The sequence below is a fragment of the Lissotriton vulgaris genome, chromosome 10, assembly GCF_964263255.1.
Source record: "Lissotriton vulgaris chromosome 10, aLisVul1.2, whole genome shotgun sequence".
Lineage (NCBI taxonomy): Eukaryota > Metazoa > Chordata > Amphibia > Caudata > Salamandridae > Lissotriton > Lissotriton vulgaris.
In genome coordinates, this window is record NC_141698.1 from 152,231,019 (window position 1) to 152,251,791 (window position 20,773).

Sequence of the window (20,773 nt, forward strand, 5' to 3'; positions counted from 1 at the left end):
GATTACGGAGATGGCAGTCTACACAGCCAGGGCCTGCCCACGTAAATGGAACAAGATATGGACCCTGTGGAATGTATTCAGGGGGAGATTTGCGAACCCCTGCAGGAGGACAAGCAAACAACATCAGACGAAGAGTAAGAGGAGTCGGGGAGGGGTGTGCAGGCATAGCGACCCTTGAGTTCCATGACGGTATGTAATACAGAAGGGATGGGAGTAGTAAACTGGTTAGTCCGAACCAATTCAGCACCTACATCGAGTCACTCACCCGAAGGGGAGAAATACGCTAAACGAGCCTCTGGTGGAGGTATTTGTTCACCCACAGATTGCAAATGCCACATACAGGACGGGGCAGGTATTGTGCTCTTATTAAAATTGTCTGCCTTACGGTTTGTGCTTTGTTAGTTTTACATTCAAGTTAGATTGTTGCTATAAAACAGAAAACCCGGACCTACAATTATCAGGTGTGAACATGAGAATTATGTACAAACAATTGATCGATCACGCCGCCGGACTCCTGAGTTGTCGGCAAATGGGCTGTGTTATTCAGAAATTTTTTAACTACATTTGATCATGATGCGGCCGGCCCCTGGGGTTGTATGCTATGCTGTGTAAGATTAGGAATGTACAATAAAGGTCTTCTGAAGAAAAGAAAAAAAGATATTCAGAGACACTAGTCTAACGATTATGCTGTGTTACAAATGACTGAACATTGGTCCCCCACCGACGTGAATATTTACAGCCTTACAAACTACCATTCTGGGCTTAAAATAAAATGCAGAAATAGTGTTTGAAATGTTTATTAAACATTCTTATAAAATTTTACATTTATAACGCAACTAAGCAAAACATTTGTGGTTTTAAAAAAATAAAAGTGCAAGCTCACATTCATTGAATATTTTTATGAAAGGATTACTGCTTCTAAATTTCGTGGACAGTCAACAATAGTAGAATAGCAGTTTGGATGCTACAGAATTGTATTTGCGCCATCTGCTATTGGTTCTTATTCGAATCACATTTAGCAGTCGCTGCCCCCCAGGTTGGCCAAATGCCAGGGCATACGAAACAGTCTCAAAATGCAGAAAAAGAAATCAAATATTCCTATTAAACACATCCTATTTCATAGGCAGGTCGTGAAATCCGTAACACCAGTTACCAATCAACAATTTCTTTTTACTCAACTTTAGTCAAATCACAGTGAACATAAACATACATTAATATCGAAATATCATTAACATCTGAAAAAGGTTTGCTTCGTAAAAAATTCATACTGTACATTTTATCCATGTTGTAAAGGGATTTCAATCATGCAAACTTACAATTTTTCAAACCCCAAAGAAACTCCACCATTTAGTTCTAAAAACTTTCCTATGGAAATTATGGGGGGCTGAGCTGCAATCATCAGCAGTTTTTTACCCACCCTCCTTTTCCCCCACAAGCCATGTGAAAGGCACAATTTATACGTGGTTGCACCAGGTTGCTTGTGTGCGTCACAACTGCTCTGGTGAAACAAATGGATTCGCATGCAGTAACTATCAAATCACGCTTTCCAATAGAAATATCTTTAATCAATTAATAGTGTACACAGAACTGGACATTTATATCGGATGGAGAAAAAAAGTACATCAGCAGTATTGGCCGCAGAGGTCTGGTCTGTCCACTCTTCCTACCCAAAGGTTGCACCACAATTGGGGCATCTTCTCTGCTTTAACGCGAGGCAAAAGAGAATCCCAATAGGGAAGAATATTATCGCACACAGGATCCCGCAGCAGGTGAAGTCATCCTCCAAAACGCCAACCCTGTGGGACGGGGAAAAAAATTGGGGTGGATTACATGCTTATAAAGCGTTGCGCATTGTTATATTATCCAAAACATTAACTTTGAAAGAGCGTGAATATATAAACCCATTATTAAAATATTTGAATGCTAAATTAAAGCTGTTTGGCAACAGTATGCTCATACTAGGCCATCTTGTTAATGTATTTAGGCTTTGTAATAACTATATTAATAATGTAAATTAACATGATACAAAAAGAACACATATGTTTAGTTCCAAACAGAGGAGAGAAAGTCTGTCAAATTAAGTCTTGCTAAAATAGAGGTCTAAACCTAAGTTCCCCAGTTGAGCAGATTCTGTGTTGCGAAAAATTAAGCAAGGGGCACCCAAAGGGGGGCATGGCTATGGAGGTCAAGATGGCGGATGCGGATTAAAAGAGCTCTGCGATACAGTCATCCGAGCAAACATCCTCGGTAGGGCCGTCGTCAGCTTCCCTACTCGTGAGCCGATGCCGTGGTTGACACTGGCGAGTCAGTTAGGCTGAGTGGATTGGAGTAGGGCAGACTGTTTTGGATTGGAGGGGGTCAGATTGGAGGGAGGCAGAATTGAGAGTGGAACATTGGAGGTGGGCGGATTGGAGTGGAACATACAGGAGTGGGGTTGGGGCAGATTGGAGTGTGGTGGATTGGATTGGGGTGAGTGGTTTGTATTGGTCTGGTGTGGAGTGATTCAGGTGGGGTGGATTGGTGTGGGGTTAGATGTGGTGTGGTGTGGTATGGTGGATTGAAGACAACTGGTGTGGGGTGGATTGCATGATTAAGTGTTAAAGCATTGTTGTGCACCAGAAACTTCACTGATGCACATGATATATACTTACCCTTCTCTTATAGGGTAATGGCGTGTGGACTCTGCAGTATTGACAGACTTGACTGGCCTGCACCAGTAGAAAACACTAGAGCACTGCAGATTGGGGTTATATCCTCTCCTCAAAAGTTCTAAAGTGACCCAGTGCTTTGTTGGCCTATCCCTACTATTGGCAAAGAGTGTTCACAAAATGCTGGAAATCCCCAAGGCCTCCCAGAGTAGATACATGGTGGAAAATTTTTTTACAATGGGGCCAAGCGCGAAGTGAAGCATAAAGGCGGGAAGAATACAGAGGGTTGAGCAAGAAATCCATTGCATTAGATTGGGACACATTAATGGAAAAGTTCCGAGCACAGACTTCCCAGGCCTGAGTAAAGGTACACCTGTAGAGAATCCAGTTGTCACGCTGGGTCACTCCAAGGTCTGGATGACTTCATGGCCAGAGACGCTCGGGTACACGGTTGGTACTTCATATCAGTATTGACAATGCCCCAGCCTCTCTTCCAGGTTACTCTCCTTCTCGATTTTGACACCCCCCTGCGAGGGATCACGGGATCACATGGACATACTCTTTCCACTCTCATGCACACAGAATTGATCGATTTGTCTGTATTCCTAAGATTATCCTTTACACCCGGCGCTTTAAATGGCCGGTACTGTATGGTACGGAGTACCAGCACTTTTTAGGTCTAGGACCGTAGGGTGTGCTTGCGCAGTCTCGGTCAGAGATTTAATGTTTTCTAGAGTGGATAGAGTACCCGCCCCTCTTCTCCATTGGCTGGCCTCCTATACGGAGGTCAGCAATTGGAGGAGAGGGGCGTCACTGTTCAAGCCCAGTCTTTTTCCGATTCGGGGGCGTCTTTCTAGCTTCTTTCTTGTTTTCTTTCTCTCCTCTTCCCATTGGCTGGAATTTTTCCTTCCATCCAATGGGAAGAGGAGAGAAAGAAAACCACGCTCCCGAATCAGAAAATGACGCTGCTTTCTCCGAGGCATTTCTGCCTCGCCTTTGAGAAAGATAGTGGTGCCATGGCGTTGTGCAGGTAATTTTTTTGTCGTCTGTTCCCTTGTTGTGAGTCTATTCCCTCGTGCTTTCCGCCCCCCCACCTCGTTGTGAGTCTGTTCCCTCGTGCCGCCCCCTGTGCCCTGCTTGCGATCCGGTTTTCGTGCCTCTGTGCCCTGCCTGTTTTATTTTGAGAGAGAGTACCGGAACTTCAAGATATTTGCTATACTTTTAATTGGATAGCACCAGCATTTCTCATAAACAAGCAGGTAAGCGTACAGTGTACCAACACTTTTTCCATTTGAAGCACTGTGTACACCGAGCAAGTGCGATTACCTGGGCAGAACACACAGTGATCAGAACCCACTACAATTAAATATGGGAAAGCCCCCCCCCACCGCACCTCTCCACCCCGCCACTCCCCATCCGAGCTTCCATCCGCGCCTCACATTGAGCGTGTGCGGTATCTTCTCGTCAACTGCCGTTGTATGGAGTCCGGTTATATAGCAGTTCTTTTTTGGGGGGGAACCAGGGCACGAATCTGGGGTACAAGCGGGTGACATCGTCCACCCACTTTTTTCACGGTGTGGACGCAATCCACCCTGCCAAGAACTTGGGCGACACTGATAAAGATGCTGAATTCGTCCTGGTCTAATTCCCTAATACCAGGACACTTTCAGCAGCGCCTGCAAGTCATCTGCTTTCGATCGGCAACAACGTGCGGTGGGGACGGGGCTCACTTATTTCCAACTCCTGCTGGCCGTTAACAAAGGCAGAGTTTGAGGGGTCATCAGGCCTCCTTTTGTTCGAGCTTTCTGGCTGGCAGTAGTCAGGAGCATCACACCTGATGCAAATGAAGTGGAGGGGAAACAAAGGCTCACATCTTGTTAGCACTTCACACATACGAGAGGCAACTTTTCTTTATTCAGTCCCCGTTTTTGAGATATGCAAGCACTGTCAGATGTGTTGATCTTTCCCAGCATTTGCACAAAATAAATAGCATTTATATAGTGCTTACTACCCGAGGAGGCGTTGTAATAATTTAAATATCACCATTTTTTTCTTTTAAAGCACTATGGCTAGAGGAAGGTTTACGCTGACAAAAGGCAATATTTTTATGTGAAGTGTACAAAAGTGTAAATCTTCTGCCTAAAATCAGGAGGGTTTGCAAGTATTCACGAATTGTGCTCGCATGTACTCATGATACACCTGCTAAACCTGTATTTGAGGGCTTAAGATCTGATGTCACTTCTTGAGATGCCATTTCCTGTGAGGTCACGTGCGTCACGCGGCGTGATGTCACACACTGTTATGCCACTTGCTTACTGATTAACTAGGTTAGGACCCCACTTCTTTTTTTAGGAGTTGTGCCCTGGGGGAAACAGATTGTCATTACCGGCACCCAAGCTCATTCCTTCATGTATCCTCAACTGTTATCCGTGTCATTTATGACCCTTTTATTCTTTGCATAATCCCGAGATGTGCAGTTCAAAATATTACATACTAATCTACTTACTGTACAACATGCTACCCTCTGAATGCATTACGTCTTGCAACCTGCACAATGTACAGGTTATGTTTTTAAAAGAAAAATGCCAACAAAAATTATATATAAAAAAGGATAATAGGCGTTCAAAATATACGAAACCTAGCTACTTTTTACGCCTACACATCCTACATCATGAATCCGCAGAGGCAAGCTATCCGCCCAAAGACTTCCTTAAGTGAAGGCGAGATAAGCGACAAATATGGGGAAAATACTCCGAGCTAAGTGAAGGAAGTTAGAACCAGAAGATGGCGCTGTTGCATTAAATAGGACTACATTTATTTAACGCATTTTTATATAGCGCGAACATTACCCAAAGGTGTCAGAGCGCTTTACAATAGAACTAAGTAAGTTACATAAGGTATTCGCGATTATAGAAAATGAAAGTCGGCATAATTAGGGCGCTACAAGCACAGAATCTAGTTTTGTTTTTTTACTGGCTGGGTCAAAAGTTCCTTTCCAAAAGTACACGTGGTCGATCCTCACCTCATGCGGCTTTACTTATTAATTTTCTATTATTAAGCTGCCAACAGCGGCTCTTTTTCCCATGCTGTTTGTAGATCCAGCTACATCTAACATTTCCTTGCAGACTACTAGCAGTTCAAATGTCTGCTTCGAGTGAAGGGGCAGTCCCCCATCACGCGATTATAGCAGAAACTCTGCAGGGGTGAGGAAAGAAAAAAAGGGCAAATTTAATTTGCAAAGCATTTGGTTGTTGTTGCTTGGAGCAAACGCTACTTGGGCAATGTAGAATATTATGTGACATGGTTGGGTAGCATTAGCACGTCATATCAGAACACCCCAAAGATGGTCCTTGGATTCACACTCAAATCCTTTGCTCTGTGTCACTACCACGACTAATCGGTCAGGCTTTAATAGAGGAACAGGTGTCACTCTTAAGCATTTTACAGCACCATTATGGTTCGTAAGTAATTGATACAACTGGATAGAAATCTGACATCAGTTTATAATAAGAGTATTTTTATCGTAATGTAGACAACAAAAAGGCCGGAATAACATACATAAAACCGTAGTTATTGATTTTTCTGAAACAATATTAAATCAGTGCAATAAAATACTTTGAAAAGATAATACTGCCTTCAACGTCAAACACCACTAGTGACAATCAGTGACTTGCAGGTCGAGTTGGGTTGTACTCTTGCAGGGTTAAAGTGATGCGGGTCTCAGGAACAAGCCACAACAATCAGTTCTAAAAAGGCTGGGCCCCATGAGATTAGGTTCCTCCCCCCCCACCCGGGTCTTCAGAGGCCACACCCTCCTTTCCCCACCACTTTGCAAACTCACCTCCTCGCACACTACACTGATTGGGGGATTAAGTCCCCTTAAATGCTGGGGGTCCGAGGGGAGGAGGAGGGGGTGGGGGGGGGGGGGGGGGGAGGAAGAGAGGCTGAAGGCACATGCTGTCCCAGTCCGTTCCCTGCCCCCTGTGGGAGCAAGCATTGCTTTCACAGACAGGGAGCTGCTGGAAAGGCAGCTCCCGGTCCGTGAAAGCATTTCTGCTCTTCTTCCAGCGAGCGATAGCATTTTCAATGCTCTCACTTGCTGGAAGCTGTGGCTTGGCGGGAGCAGTAAAGCTCCCACAAAGCCACAGCAAACAGTTATGTCCTGTGGGTGGGCACCCCAGGACATAGCAGGAGCAGGCCCTGAGTGGGGTGGCGGTCTCCAGGTCCACTATTCGCTCCATGAGGGGGACCGCAAGGCCTAGTCCTTTCTTGTATGAGGGCCTGCCCCTTAATGGTGGTTGTCCCCCGGTCCGAAAACGGCCCAGTAGGAGGGCAGCGCGCCCCATCCCATTTTTTAATACTCATTTTGGCCTCGGGGAGGTGGTGGCCCCCGGGGCTCATGAGACCCCCACCATTCAATTATTAAACAGCCCTGGGGAAGTAGTGATGGACACTGGGATGGGCCATGAGATTCGCCTTCCCTTGATTTTATTACTATTAGCCCTAGGGAGGTGGCAGTTACTGGGGATAGAGGGTGCCGTGCAGGCACCCTGCATAATTAAAAACAATTTCCCTGGGGAGGTGGTGGCCCCGGGAATTTACAAAACCTTGGAAGTGGGCCCCCCATGCACCCCCGCTTGCTTTTTGGAAGGCCCACATGCTTCAGGATTTTGGGCCAACCGGGCGCTTCCTTGAAAAGAAGTGAGAAATCGCCAGATCCACCCTCGATTTCACAGCAAAAATGATTTACTTTATTTTTTTTAATACCCTGAGCGAGGTCACTGTGGGACCCCATCATCAGATTTGGGGGGGGTCATGGTAGTCCTAAATTTTTTGTGAGACCCCACTCAAGCAGAGTTCGAAGATTGCTATCAACACTTCCTGGTTCAGGTGTTGGCAGCCAATCAGATTACAGTGACTGTTGGTTCCGCGGGTAATCTGCATTCCTTTATATACAAATTTGTTTTCCAGCTAATATCTCCTCAACGGATTTACACCAAATCACAAACAGCACGATCGCCATACCACCAGCTAGCATCCTGCCAAATTTAGTGTAATTCCTTCCAGTGGTTCGGGCTATAGGCTTGAGTCTGAAGTAGCAGGTAAATTGGTTTGGAAAATTTCAAGGAGATTCATCTCCCGACCCCAAAGATATAGGACACTGAAAATTACCTTTTTGATAGAAACTCAGAATATATATCACACCATATATCCTACTGGCGCTTGCCAGGAGGTAGTTAGTAGTTAGGACCTTTGTTTCTCAAGAAAATCTTTTTTGATTTGCCCATATCTTTGGCGCTGTTTGGCGAATCCCCAAAAAGGGGATGGGAGTTCAAAAAGTGTTTTTCCTTTTTTTTTTTTTAATAAGCCAATAATACATGGAATGCATTTATCAAACAAAATATTCACAACAGCCGTACACAATTTCAGAATCCAGGGGTGTCCGGGGGGGGGGGGGGGGGGAAGGGTTGGGTACGACGACATGTATACAAAAATAATTATATGTTATATGTTTGTAAAGCGCAACAGCTGCCCCAGCAAAGAGGCGTGCCAGCACTGAAAGGCAGAGAAATGACCTCGCACAGAAGAGCAACAGGAAACAGGAAGGCCTACGGAAGAGGGGAGGGACACGTTTGATAGCTTTTCTGAATTGAAGATAGTTAGTGAGCCCCCGAATGTGGGCCGGGAAAGAGTTCCAAAGGATGGCAGCTCTACTCCTAAAGGAACGACCTCCGGCGCGAACCATACACTCGCGAGGGACCACTACCAGGCATTGTCCCATAGAGCGGAGCAGACGCGTTGGAGTGTAGGGTAGAAGTAAATCAGTTACGATTTCCGGAGATGCATCTTTCAGGATTTTAAAGGCTATACAAGGTGCCTTGATCTCAATACGCCTAGCAACAGGCAACCAGTGAAGACAACGAATGGCACTTGTCACTGAGCAGGCTCTGCGCAGGGCGAGTAGAGCACTTGCGGCCGCATTCTGGACTCTTTAGCTTTTGTATCTTTGACGTATTGGCTCCCAGATACAGTGAACTGGTGTAGTCCAGTCTTGACCTAAATAGAGCCCGGATAATGATCTGCCTAGTAGGGTCACCAAAAAGCCCAAAATGGGTTGGAGTCTGCGCAACAGACCAATGCAGGTTCCTGCCACCTTTTTGGTTTGAGTCTGAAAATTGAGTGACGCGTTCATCCAAACACCTAAGTTCCTTACTACAGGTTTTGGGGCAGGGACAGTGCCTAGACTCTTAGGCCACCAGGACTCGTTCCAACGGTCCTGGTTCTTTCCCACCAACAACACCTCTGACTTCTTAGCATTCAGTTGTAGACCCTCATTAGGTTCAATGTACATATTGATTAACTCCTACGGTAAAAGAAAAAACAGCAACAAAGACCATAAAAGTAGTAATCAGGTGAATCATGCCACAATATACCTAGCAATATGAATGAATATGCTACTTACCAGTATGCATCTGTTCTTGGCATGTAGGGCTGCTAACATTCATATCTTAGCATTAGATCGCCGCCTAGTGTTGGGTCCGGATGATCGCACATTGTTGTCCTGGAAGAGTCTTCGAAGTATCCTGAGATGGGTGGCTCCTCCCCTGGACTACAGTGCGCATGGGCATCGGCTCCATCCCCAGATTGTTTTTCGCCATTGTGGCAGAGGATGGAGTGAAAAAGTGTAAAGGATGTCCATGCTAATGATTGAATACAATAGTATATCTGCAGCTGCGACAGGCACCGGGGAGGAGGGTGGGCGATATGAATGTTAGCAGCCCTACATGCCAAGAACAGATGCATACTGGTAAGTAGCATATTCAGTTCGAGGCATGTGGGCTGCTAAATTCATATCTTAGCATAGAATACATAGCAGTCCCTCCATCAGCGGCGGTTGCCCGTGCCAGCTGCAGAAACCTGAAAAAGTGTCTTGAGAACAGCCTGTCCTACAGCCGCTTGCTGTTTGGAATGTACATCAACACAGTAGTGTTTTGTAAAGGTATGTGGTGTAATCCACGTGGCTGCTCTGCAAATGTCCTCTAGAGGAATGTTTCCTAGGAAAGCCATGGATGCCCCCAATTTGCGTGTGGAGTGCGCCTTTGGGGGTATTGTTAAAGTGCGCTTGGCTTTTTGATAACAGATTTGAATGCACTTAACAATCCATCTGGCTATTCCTGCTTTGGAAATCGGGTTGCCTTTGTGTTGTGGTGAGAAGGCAACGAAGAGTTGTTTCGTCTTCCTAAAGTGTTGTGTCCTGTCTATGTAGTACATCAATGCCCTCCGTACGTCTAACGTATGGAGCATTCTTTCCGCCACTGTTTGTGGGTTCTGGAAGAATGCCGGCAAATCGATAATTTGGTTGAGATGAAAATGTGACACCACCTTTGGAAGGAATTTGGGGTTAGTACGTAGCACTACCCTATTTGGATGAATCTGAATGAATGGCTCTTGTATTGTGAGCGCTTGCAGCTCACTAACACGCCTTAGTGACGTAATAGCAATTAGGAAAGCAACTTTCCACGTTAGGAATTGCAGTTCACACGAGTGCAGTGGCTCAAATGGTGGTCCCATCAGTCTGGTGAGGACCACATTGAGGTTCCACACCGGAGCTGGCGGTGTTCTTGGGGGAATGACTCGTTTCAGACCTTCAAGAAACGCTTTAATGGCAGGCACCCTGAAGACCGAGAGATGCTGCCTGTTTTGAAGGTAAGCTGCGATGGCGGATAGATGTATCCGAATAGAAGTGAACGCTAGTTTGCACTTATAAAGGTGTAACAGATAGCCAATGATGTCAGGGATAGATGCGTCTAGCGGGTTTATGTCATTGTCTGCACAGTAAATGACAAAACGCTTCCACTTTGCGGCATAGCATGCTCTGGTTGACGGCTTCCTCGCCTCCTTGATGATGTTCATGCATTCAGGAGGTAGGTTGAGGTATCCAAACTCTAAGACTTCAGGAGCCAGATCGCTAGGTTGAGCTGTTGCGGATCTGGATGCTGAATTTCTCCATGGTTCTGCGTCAGAAGTCTGGGCGTGAGGCGCAGTCTTTGATGCGGTACCACTGAGAGTTCGAGGAACGTGGTGTACCAGGCCTGGCGCGCCCACGTTGGAGCAACTAGGATGAGTGTCATCGAGTGTTGCCTTAGTTTTCTCGCCACCAGTGGTATCAGAGGTGTCGGGGGAAAAGCGTACGCAAATTTGCCTGACCAGTTCATCCATATCGCATTGCCCTGCGATTGCGGGTGTGGGAACCTGGCGGCGAAGCTTTGGCATTTTGCGTTCTCCCTTGTGGCGAACAGGTCTATGTCTGGACGACCCCACCTTTGGAAGTACGGCTGGAGTACCGATGGATGTATCTCCCACTCGTGCATTTGATGGCTGTATCTGCTGAGCAGATCCGCCATCTGATTGTCCTTCCCTGGGAGGTGTTCTGCCATGAGGAAGATGTTCCTCTGAATGGCCCACTTCCACATGCTCTGAGCCAGGTGAGACAGCTGTGGTGAGTGGGTGCCCCCCTGCTTTTGGATGTAGTACATCGCGGTCATGTTGTCCGTCCGGACTAACACCACTTTGTTGCACAGATGTACAATGACGGACTTTAGTGCCATGAAGATCGCCATCAGTTCTAGATAGTTGATGTGCATCTTCTGTTGCTGCGTCGTCCATAGTCCCTGCACCGTGTAAGTGAGCAGATGAGCTATCCATCCCTGGAGAGATGCGTCCGTTGTCAGGATAACCTGTGGCACTGGCTCCTGGAACAGTCGGCCCTTGCAAAGGTTGTGTGGAGTCCACCAATGCAGAGAGTTGTATGCCCGACTGGTAACCAACACTAGGTCTGTTAATTGTCCCTGAGCCTGTGTCCACTGATTTGCTAAGCACTCCTGGAGCGGGCGCATATGCAACCGTGCGTGAGGGACTATGAAGATGCAGGAGGCCATCATGCCTATCAACTGCATGAACACTCTTGCTGGAAGTGAGTGTCCCGGTTTGAACTTCTGGATTAGAGACTGCATGCCGTCTATCCTGACCTGGTTTGGTTGCGCCTTGGCCGTCAGGGTATTGATTGTCGCACCCAGAAACTGCCGGACATGTGCCGGCTGAAGGTGTGACTTTGGGTAATTCAACGAGAAACCCAGGTCGTGAAGGAGGTGAATGGTAGTCGACATGTCCGCGGCGCACTGCTGTTCCGACCTGGCTTGAACGAGCCAGTCGTCGAGGTAGGGGTAGACATGGATGTTCTGCCTCCTGAGGTGCGCTGCTACTGTCGCCAGACACTTGGTAAACACCCTTGGGGCTGTTGTGACTCCGAAGGGTAGGACTTTGAACTGATAATGCGTGCCCTGGATAGTGAACCTGAGGTACTTTCTGTGGGACGGGTGTAGCGGAATGTGGAAATAAGCATCCTTGAGATCTAAGGTTGCTAAGAAGTCTCCTTTGTTTAACATAGGAAGAATCTGTTGCAGTGTAAGCATATGGAAATGCTCTGACAGTATGTACAGATTGAGGGGACGGAGATCCAGAATTGGTCTGAGAGATCCGTCCTTCTTTGGAATGAGGAAGTACAGGGAATAGACCCCTGTGCCTTCCTCCCCCACTGGCACGAGCTCGATTGCTCCTTTTTGCAGCATCACCAACACTTCCTGCTGCAATAAGTGCAAGTGCTCTGCGGACATAGGTCTTTGCCTTGGTGGAATGTTGGGTGGAGTGGATTTTAACTCTAGACAATAACCGTACTGGATAAGTTGTCGCACCCACCTGTCTGTGGTGATGTTGATCCAGACGGGCAGGAACTGCTGTATTCTCCCCCCGACAGGTGTTAAGTGGTCGGGGGGCAGTGACAGAGAGTCACTGGCTGCTTGGGGCAGAGGAGCGTGAATTGTTGCCTCCTCTGCCGCGTCCTTTGTTGCTGTTTCCCCTGTAGCCCCTCTTGTTTTGTTTGGGGTACGAGGATTGTGCTCCACCTCTAGGGAACTGTGACTGCTGACCCAACTGTCCTCTGGTGACTCCACGGGCACCTGAGCGACGAAAATTATTGCCACGAAACTGCTGTGATTGTAGGGCCCCCATAGATTTAGCAGTTTCAGTGTCTTTTTTAATTTTTTCCAGGGTGGTGTCAACATCTGGACCAAACAGTCTATCCGGATTGACTGGTTGATTAAGTATGGTTGTTTGAATGTCAGGTTTGAACCCCGATATGCGGAGCCACGCCTGTCTTCTGAGCATGACACTGGTGTTAATGGCCCTAGCGGCTGTGTCCGCGGCATCAAGTGCACACTTTATGGCCGCGTTGGAGATCAGTTGTCCTTCTTGTATAATCATTTTGGTGCCCTCTTGAAACTGCGGAGGCAGGTGTTCCACAATCTGCTCTAGTGTGTCGTAATGTGATCTATCATAACGTGCCAGTAGTGCCTGTGTATTTGCAATACGCCAGAAATTGGCAGCCTGCGCAGCCACTCTTTTGCCTCCTGCCTCTAGCACTTTGACTCCTTATCCGGGGGAGGAGCTTCACCCGTTGTTTGGGAGTTGGCCCTTTTACGTGCGTTTGCGACCACCAGGGAGTCAAGCGGCAACTGTCCTCGAATGTATGCAGGGTCTGCAGGCGCTGGTCTGTACTTTTTTTCAATACGTGGGTTGACCACCCTCGCCCTGGTAGGCTCTTTAAAGATGTCCGCAGCATGCTTGAGGACCCCTTTGAGCATAGGCAGTGTCTTTACAGTTCTTTCCGAAACTGAAAAGGTGTCGAATAGAAAGTCTTCTTCAACTGGGTCAGCATGCATGTCCACATCATGATTAGCAGCTGCCCTCTCAATGAGTGCATGAAAACCTGCAGAATCCTCTGTAGGGGATGCACGTGTACTGAAAGCCTGTGGGTCTTGTCCCATATCTTGGGAGCCTTGGTCCCCAATGACATATGAATCCGGCTGTGCATCTGGTTCATTGACTGGGAACGTGTATTGCTCATCTTCACCATAGCCCTCACTTTCAGAGTGGTCTGGAGACGGTGTTGGGCTCCTTCTTGGAGGGGGCTGGATAGGTTCCATGAGGCCTGAGGCGTCCTGTGGAAACTTTTTCTTCTTTAGGGGGATGACATAGGATTCCACCGGCTGGGAAGTGATCTTCCTTTTGTAAAGGGTTAACTTTCCCGTGTCCGCGTCTATGAAGCACTCCGAATCCTCTTCTGGGTCGAGCACTTGACCTGAAGATGCCCCTGCCGTAGAAGATTCCGACTTCTTTGGCGTCGATTTCGATGAAAAGGCCTTCGGCGCCACTTTTGGCGGTAGAAGGAAGAGGAGTTTACTTGCGGGCTTGACCGGGACGTCTGCCGCCTTCTGCGGCGATGGCGTTGGCGTCGACGAAGAAAAGGCCTTCTCCCTAATTCTTTGTAGTGAAGAAGCAACGAGAGATGCGTCGGTGACAGTGGTCTTTGGCACCGACGAGGTGGCCTTGCCTTCGGATGCGACGTTCCGTTGGTCTTTTGGAGGGATGGACGGCGCCGACCCCGAGTCCTTGGACCGATGCGCAGATGTCCCCGTCGGAGCCGGGGCTGTGTCGCTTGCTTTGGCTGGCTTTGCCGGCGCCGGCGCGCTTGTCTTGTGCGTGCCACCCTTTTTAGAGGATCTCTCCTCCGGCGCCGATTTTGACCCTGTGGAATCGCCGTGTTTCTTCGACTTCTGCGGACCGGAGGTCGACGGAGTCGATGAGGCTGCCGGTTTATTTGTTTTTGCTGTTACGACCGCCATCTTAGGAACGATTGAATCCTTAAGTTTCGGTTTCGGGTCGGCCATTTTAGGTGCAGTCGAGACCGTTGCTTTCAGTTTCGGTTTCGATACCCTCGGCGCAGCAAGTATGTCCGTGGCCGGGCCAGCAGGCGGGGCCGTGGCTTGCGCTACAGGGTCTTGGGTAAGGCCGACAGGCGATCCCGTGACCCGCTCCTGATGTCCGTCAACTTCGGGGCATAGCTCGTCCCCTGAGCTATCTTCCGCGGCCCCATAAACCATATCGTCGTCCCCTACCTCGTCGACGTATTCAAGGCCTTGACCCACGACTCCGTCGTCGTCATATTCCGGATCAGCCTCGACCTCCGTCTCGGGCGGGGAGATTTGAAGATGATGGCTCTGGTCCTCCTCTTCTTGGTCGTCGAAGATGTTTTCTGGATCCGGGGCCGCTTGTTTGGCCACAAGGCGCACCGCGCGCCGAATCGTGAGAGTCTTCTTCGACCTGAAACTCGCACTCGTCATGGTCTGGCGAAAGGCATTTGTTGCAGACCGGGTGCACGTCTATATGTGGGTATTTGGACCCACAGAGCGGACAGAGCTTAAACGGACTCCGCTCCATGTTGGGAACTTGGTGTCGAGTCGCGATGAGAAGGCCTCGATGTCCGAAGAGTGGTAAAAACTCCGCTGATTCCGGCTCCGAGAGACGGAAGAACTCGAGACCGTACGCAAACAATACCGACGATAAGAACCCAAAGCCTTTTGGCCGTTTAAATTGATGTTTACTCGGTTCCGACGGAGAGACGTCGAGACCGCATCCGAACCCAATGGCGGAAAAAAACAATCTGGGGATGGAGCCGATGCCCATGCGCACTGTAGTCCAGGGGAGGAGCCACCCATCTCGGGATACTTCGAATACTCTTCCAGGACAACAATGTGCGATCATCCGGACCCAACACTAGGCGGCGATCTAATGCTAAGATATGAATTTAGCAGCCCACATGCCTCGAACCTATAGACTTGGAACTATACACTAAGCCCTGATATTTACAAAGTGGTCAATTATAGGGCCCCAAATCTTCATACCCAATCTCGGTTTATGCCACTCCTTGAGAGCATACAAACTGTACTCTAGGTTACAGATAGAGTATAAACTTCACATTTCAAATGGCGGTGGTTCTTAAATGGCGGTGGTTCTTTCTGCCGCCATAGTGTCGTTATACATAATCGCGCCACTGCTACAGCTATAAATACCAGATACCTATATTTATGCATCGCGCCACTAACCATGGAGTCTTCCAAAACTACCAGTAGCATAACAGTAGGAGTAATCTGAATCTGAACTCCTGTGACCTCAGTTAAGGAGGCCTCTATCCTCCAAATCAAATGCTTTAGCTCTGGGCAGATGAAAAACATGTGTAAGCAGTCCGCCTAGTCCCCCCGCACCGTGTACATTTGTCCTTATTTAACCTACCCCAACGTGCTATCTTGGCACGGGTGTAATATAAATTAAATATTGTCTTGTAATACTACGTCTGTAGGCTGGACGATACCAAAAGCTTTTCAACCAAAGCAACGGAGTCAAGTAATAAATCCCCAGCCTGCAACAGTTGGGACATTCCATTTTAAATTCTGCACCTCCAAATCATCAGATTGCACCTCAATGAGAAGTTGATCTAAGGTATTGATCTTCCCCCGCCCCCTAATTGTCTCTAATAAGTTGTTTTTCTGCTATAAAAATCCTACATTTGTCTTTTTTAGCAGATAATCCAAGATTTGCAGATATTTTAAAAAGTCAGCCTTAGACAAATCAAATTCAGAGACCAACGAGGAGTAAGACCGTATACCACTTTTATCCACTAAATCTCCCGGAGTTAAAACACCCTTTCGTCTCCATCTAGCCATTATGGTGTCCAAAAAAATGGATGGCAATAGGGCTGACGATACGGTGGGTGTATAAAAATGAATCATCCCTATCTGCATATACAGTCGCACCCAAAGCCATACCTTCTTGTGCGCACCACCTTAAACTGAGTTCTCTTGTAGTAACCAGGCTCTATATTTAAGACAAAGCTCCTCTCCGCCTCAGAGCCTAGAAACATTAGACAGATCCGAGGAAGCTCCGCTACTACAGCTTCCCCTTCTCCCATCAATAATATTCCCATATGCTGAAGTAAACATGCCCAATAATAAAAATGGAACTTGGGTATGACCAGCCCCCTCGGGATCGTGGTAGATTTTAATATTTTATGGCTCGGCGAGGTTTACCTTGAGCCCACATAAAACTGCTACATATAGACTATAGTTTTTGAAGCTGCCTTTTGGTAAGTTCCAGGGGTACAGACCTAAATTAATATAGAACTTTGGGGAGAATATTCATTTTTAAAACGTTACACCTACCAACTATTGAAAGGTGTAGACTTTCTATCTGATCAAGCTCCTTTTTGTTTTACAGACCATGGGGTCCCAGTTGGAGGGTACCATTTTGTCTAAAGAAGCATTGACACGACACGAATACCCAAATAAGTTGCCTCTTCAGTAACCCTACAAAACGTAAATAGAGCATGCTTCGTGCAAATTATTTGTGTCTTGGCTATATTTAATTTATAGCCAGAAGTTTGCCCAAATAATGTTGCTAGCCACATGATCTTCACCACAGCCTTAGCGGGATCTGATGACACTATGGTAACATCATCAGAGTAGGCTAGTGTTTTAACATACTCTTGCCCAATCCTCATAGATGGAATGTTTAAACTATTTTCCAGTAAGATTAACAATGGATTGATGTAAAGGGGAGCACGGACACCCTGGTCTAGTACGTCTAAAAATTGGGACCCAGCCAGATTCAAGACCTATTGAGCATATTTGAGCTACAGGAGGCCAAACCCTTGCCACTGCATAGTTGCCCATAATAATTCCCAGGAGACACGGTCAAATGCTTTCTCTGCATCTAATAAGATTATTCCGCATGAGGCTTGCTGAACAGCCGCGTAATCCAGCAAAGCATCCATCCTATTAACGAGGTTGACCGTGCCCCTTCCTGGAATAAAACCATGTTGATGCATTGAAACTAAGGGAGTAATCACTCTGGAAAGTAGCGTGGCAAGAGTCTTCGCGTATATTTTCCCATCACAGTTTAAAAGTGAGATAAGCCTATATGATCCAGGTAGTATGGGCGATTTATCTTTCTTCTTCAAAATGATGAAGTTAGTTACATCCCATAATGCCAGTGCATCACCTTTCTGTGCTTCCAAAAACACGCTGAGCATATCCAATTTTAATTTCGTCAAAAAGGATTTGTATAATTCAAATGGTAGTTTGTCCAGCCTTGCCTGGAGCTAGCGAGACAACAGCCTCCACAAGCTCTTCCAAGGTTATAGGTTCTTCCGGATATTTCTGGTCATCTGAACAAAGCTTTCATCTAAAAGGATCTTTGAAGGATTGCGTTTTCTCCTGACTACTTGAACCATCTCCTTATACAATTCCTCATAGCAGGTCCTAAAAACTTAAAGTATTTCTGTGGGTGATTCAACTAATTTCCCAGCTAAATCTTCAATTGCAGCAACTGTACATTTTACCTCCTCGCACCTAATTTCTTTTTGCCACGCAGCTGCTTTTTATCTCACCATATTCATAACAATCTTTTCTGAAAAGATGATCTTTCTTAGAGTTTTCTTTTGACCAAAGAGCGTGAATCCTAGCCTTGCAACAAGCTACCTCCGTTAGTACCTGGGCAAAGTCAAGATTTGCCCGCAAGGCTTGAATAAGTCGATTCTGCATTCTGTAGATCTGCAGATAATTCCTGTGACCGGTCTCTGCTGTTTCTGAACATGCAGTCCAGAAGTCGGAATTTCCCACCGGAGCCCAACCTTTAAAGATCCCAAACATGCCATGAGTGGTAGAAATACTATTGGACAGAAATTGGGTTAGCCATTGTTGAATATGAGAAATAAATGGACGAAAAATTAGCTTTCTGTAAAATGAAATGTCCCATGGCTCCGAACCAAGCCCTGCATTGCAAGTTTTGACAATGGGTTGTGATGTGAAGTGACCCTGGGGTAGATTTGTATCTGTGCCTCCGCGAAAGAATTTTTCGCTACAAAATAAATTATCTAGTCTAGCTAGTTTTTGATGCGGACAAGAATAGTGTATATACCCCGGATCAGGGTATTTTAACCTAGGCCATACGTCTACTAAATCATATTCATACAAAAGCTTTTGTAAGGCTTTGTAAACTTTGGTTTTCCGACTGCCATATATATTACCAGCAAAACATTGTGTAACTTCCTCTAATAGAATATTAAAATCCACGCAGAGTATCAAAGGAGATGGACAAGAGGCCAGTTCTAGGTTTAAATATTCCAATATCTCAGACTCTTCGAAGTTCGAACCATATACAGAACATACTGTGTATTTTTAGATTACAGTACGAACATTCAACTATTGCCCACTGCCCACTTTTGTCCGCCAGAGTCCTGCCGCAGGGTAAAATATTCGACCTGGCAGGAATAGCCACACCTCTTTAAGTAGTTCCCTGCGACATAGATACCAAAAGCTTATACCCTAATTCAGTGATAACCTTATGATTACCCCACGGTATGCGTGTCTCTTGTAGACAAACCACATCCAGGCACGTCATTCTGATCTCTAGCATTGAAACCACGTATGTTGAACAAACAGACAATCTATCCGTCATTCCCCCATCTTAAAACATTTTTGAAAATATTCTACACCCCCAACATGAACCTATTTGTACGTATTGGCTGTAAATCATTTATTGGCTCATTTTCACTTTTCACCCTGTGACCCTAAAGCAGTCCCAATCCTGAAAAACACCCCCCCAAACCCTATGCTTGCTCTGCTAGCGGAAGCACCCCCTAGCACCCCACAAAAAGACCCATGGGTCTAGAGTGATGAAAGCCTTGTATCATAGTCGATAACCCCCGCCCCCTCGCAAGTTCGTCCAGCCCAACCCAAAGTGAATAATACCCAAAGATAAAGCAAACCCTATTTTATACATAGCCGTCCTCAGCCTACAATAATAGACCCACCAGTTCCTATCATACATCAACAAGCTTCCTACGGTTTAATGCCCTGTAGGAATTCCCTAGCCTTCACCTCAGAAGTAAAAAACTGGGTTTTGTCACTACATACAACCAAGTTTGGTGGGATTAAGGAGGAACACTTGAGCATTTTTACGCTGAAAAGGATCACTTAACTTTTGCAGTTGCCACCTTTTATCCACAGGAGTACGACAGTAATCTGGTCACACAAAAAACTCAAATCCTTATCCTTTTCTCTTCCTATTGGGCCTCGCTCAGATTGTATAGCGCTTGCCTAGACAAAAATTCAGACAGACATCAAAATTGCTCTAGGTCATTGAGTAGCTTGGCTAGAGCCAGAATGACTGTTTTCTCAAAAAGGAAGCCGATGTGCCCGTTGCACCACCAAATCCCAAGTCCACTGTGTCAATTCTGGGAAAGCTTCAGTAAAAAGTTCAGCAATTAATTTCCGAGGATCTGAGTCTTAGACACCCTCCGGTACACTAAGAACTCTTAAGTTATGTCACCGAATGAGATTTTCCATTTCCTTGAGTTTCCAAGCTATATCATTCTTCTGTGCCACCAGGGTCTCTGTGGCTGCTTTAGGAGTAGTCCTCTAATCCTCGATTGTGGAGATCCTATTTTCTGCTTCAATTATCCTCTCAGCGAACTCCGAACAGGACTTAGCTACACTGCAAAGTGAATTTTGTAACTTACGACATGCACTTTGTGTTTTTAACTCAACACAAGTCTTGTCTCTATGTGTCATAATAGACTCATGAAGCAAGAGAAATATTTTCCAAGTGCGAAGACATGTTATGCTGCCCTTGTCCCGCCCATTCCTCTTGCTCCACTCCCAGATTAAGTGAAGAGGGGTACTTCCAGACTGATGGAGCCACAGAGTTCACATGATCTCCAGGGGCAGATGACAACACCTTTTTCCAGCCCGTACCCGTTTCCAGTGCCATAGTTCGGGCTCCCAGTCCCTCCTCATCCTGTTGTATGCTACGGGTCTCACTCCAATGTCCATTTGGGGACCCCCATCCTGAGGGCATTTCCGACATCTGCAACCATTCATCACTTAATGAGGTGGAATGGTCCGATAAGAAACAGAAATACTCACCAGTGTCGCCAATGTCAGCCTCGCGTAAATCCAAAGGGACATTCAAATCCAAAATTTGCTGTCCATCCAGCCCCCCCCCCCCCCATTCGATTGGGAAACCTCAATTGCTAACCCAGCAGATATGGGTTCCTGAGTATAATTAGAGGGTCCTGCCATTATTTGCTGTGCTGGTCTCTCAGCTATGTCATGCCCTGGCACATTTACAACTAGGTTCCCTTGCTTGCCCGGTATTGTCTCCATATTAAC

At 46.6% G+C, this 20,773-nt stretch overlaps 1 protein-coding gene across 1 annotated transcript in view; it reads right to left on the reverse strand.

Moving 5' to 3' along the window:
• Positions 1-781: 781 nt before the first annotated feature.
• Positions 782-20,773, reverse strand: part of BRI3 (brain protein I3) — a 98,976-nt gene continuing 78,984 nt past the window's right edge. Inside the window, exon 4 of the mRNA XM_086940725.1 lies at positions 782-1,796. Coding sequence (XP_086796851.1) covers positions 1,664-1,796 — 133 coding nt within the window. The 3' untranslated portion in view covers positions 782-1,663. The remainder of the gene's footprint in view (positions 1,797-20,773) is intronic.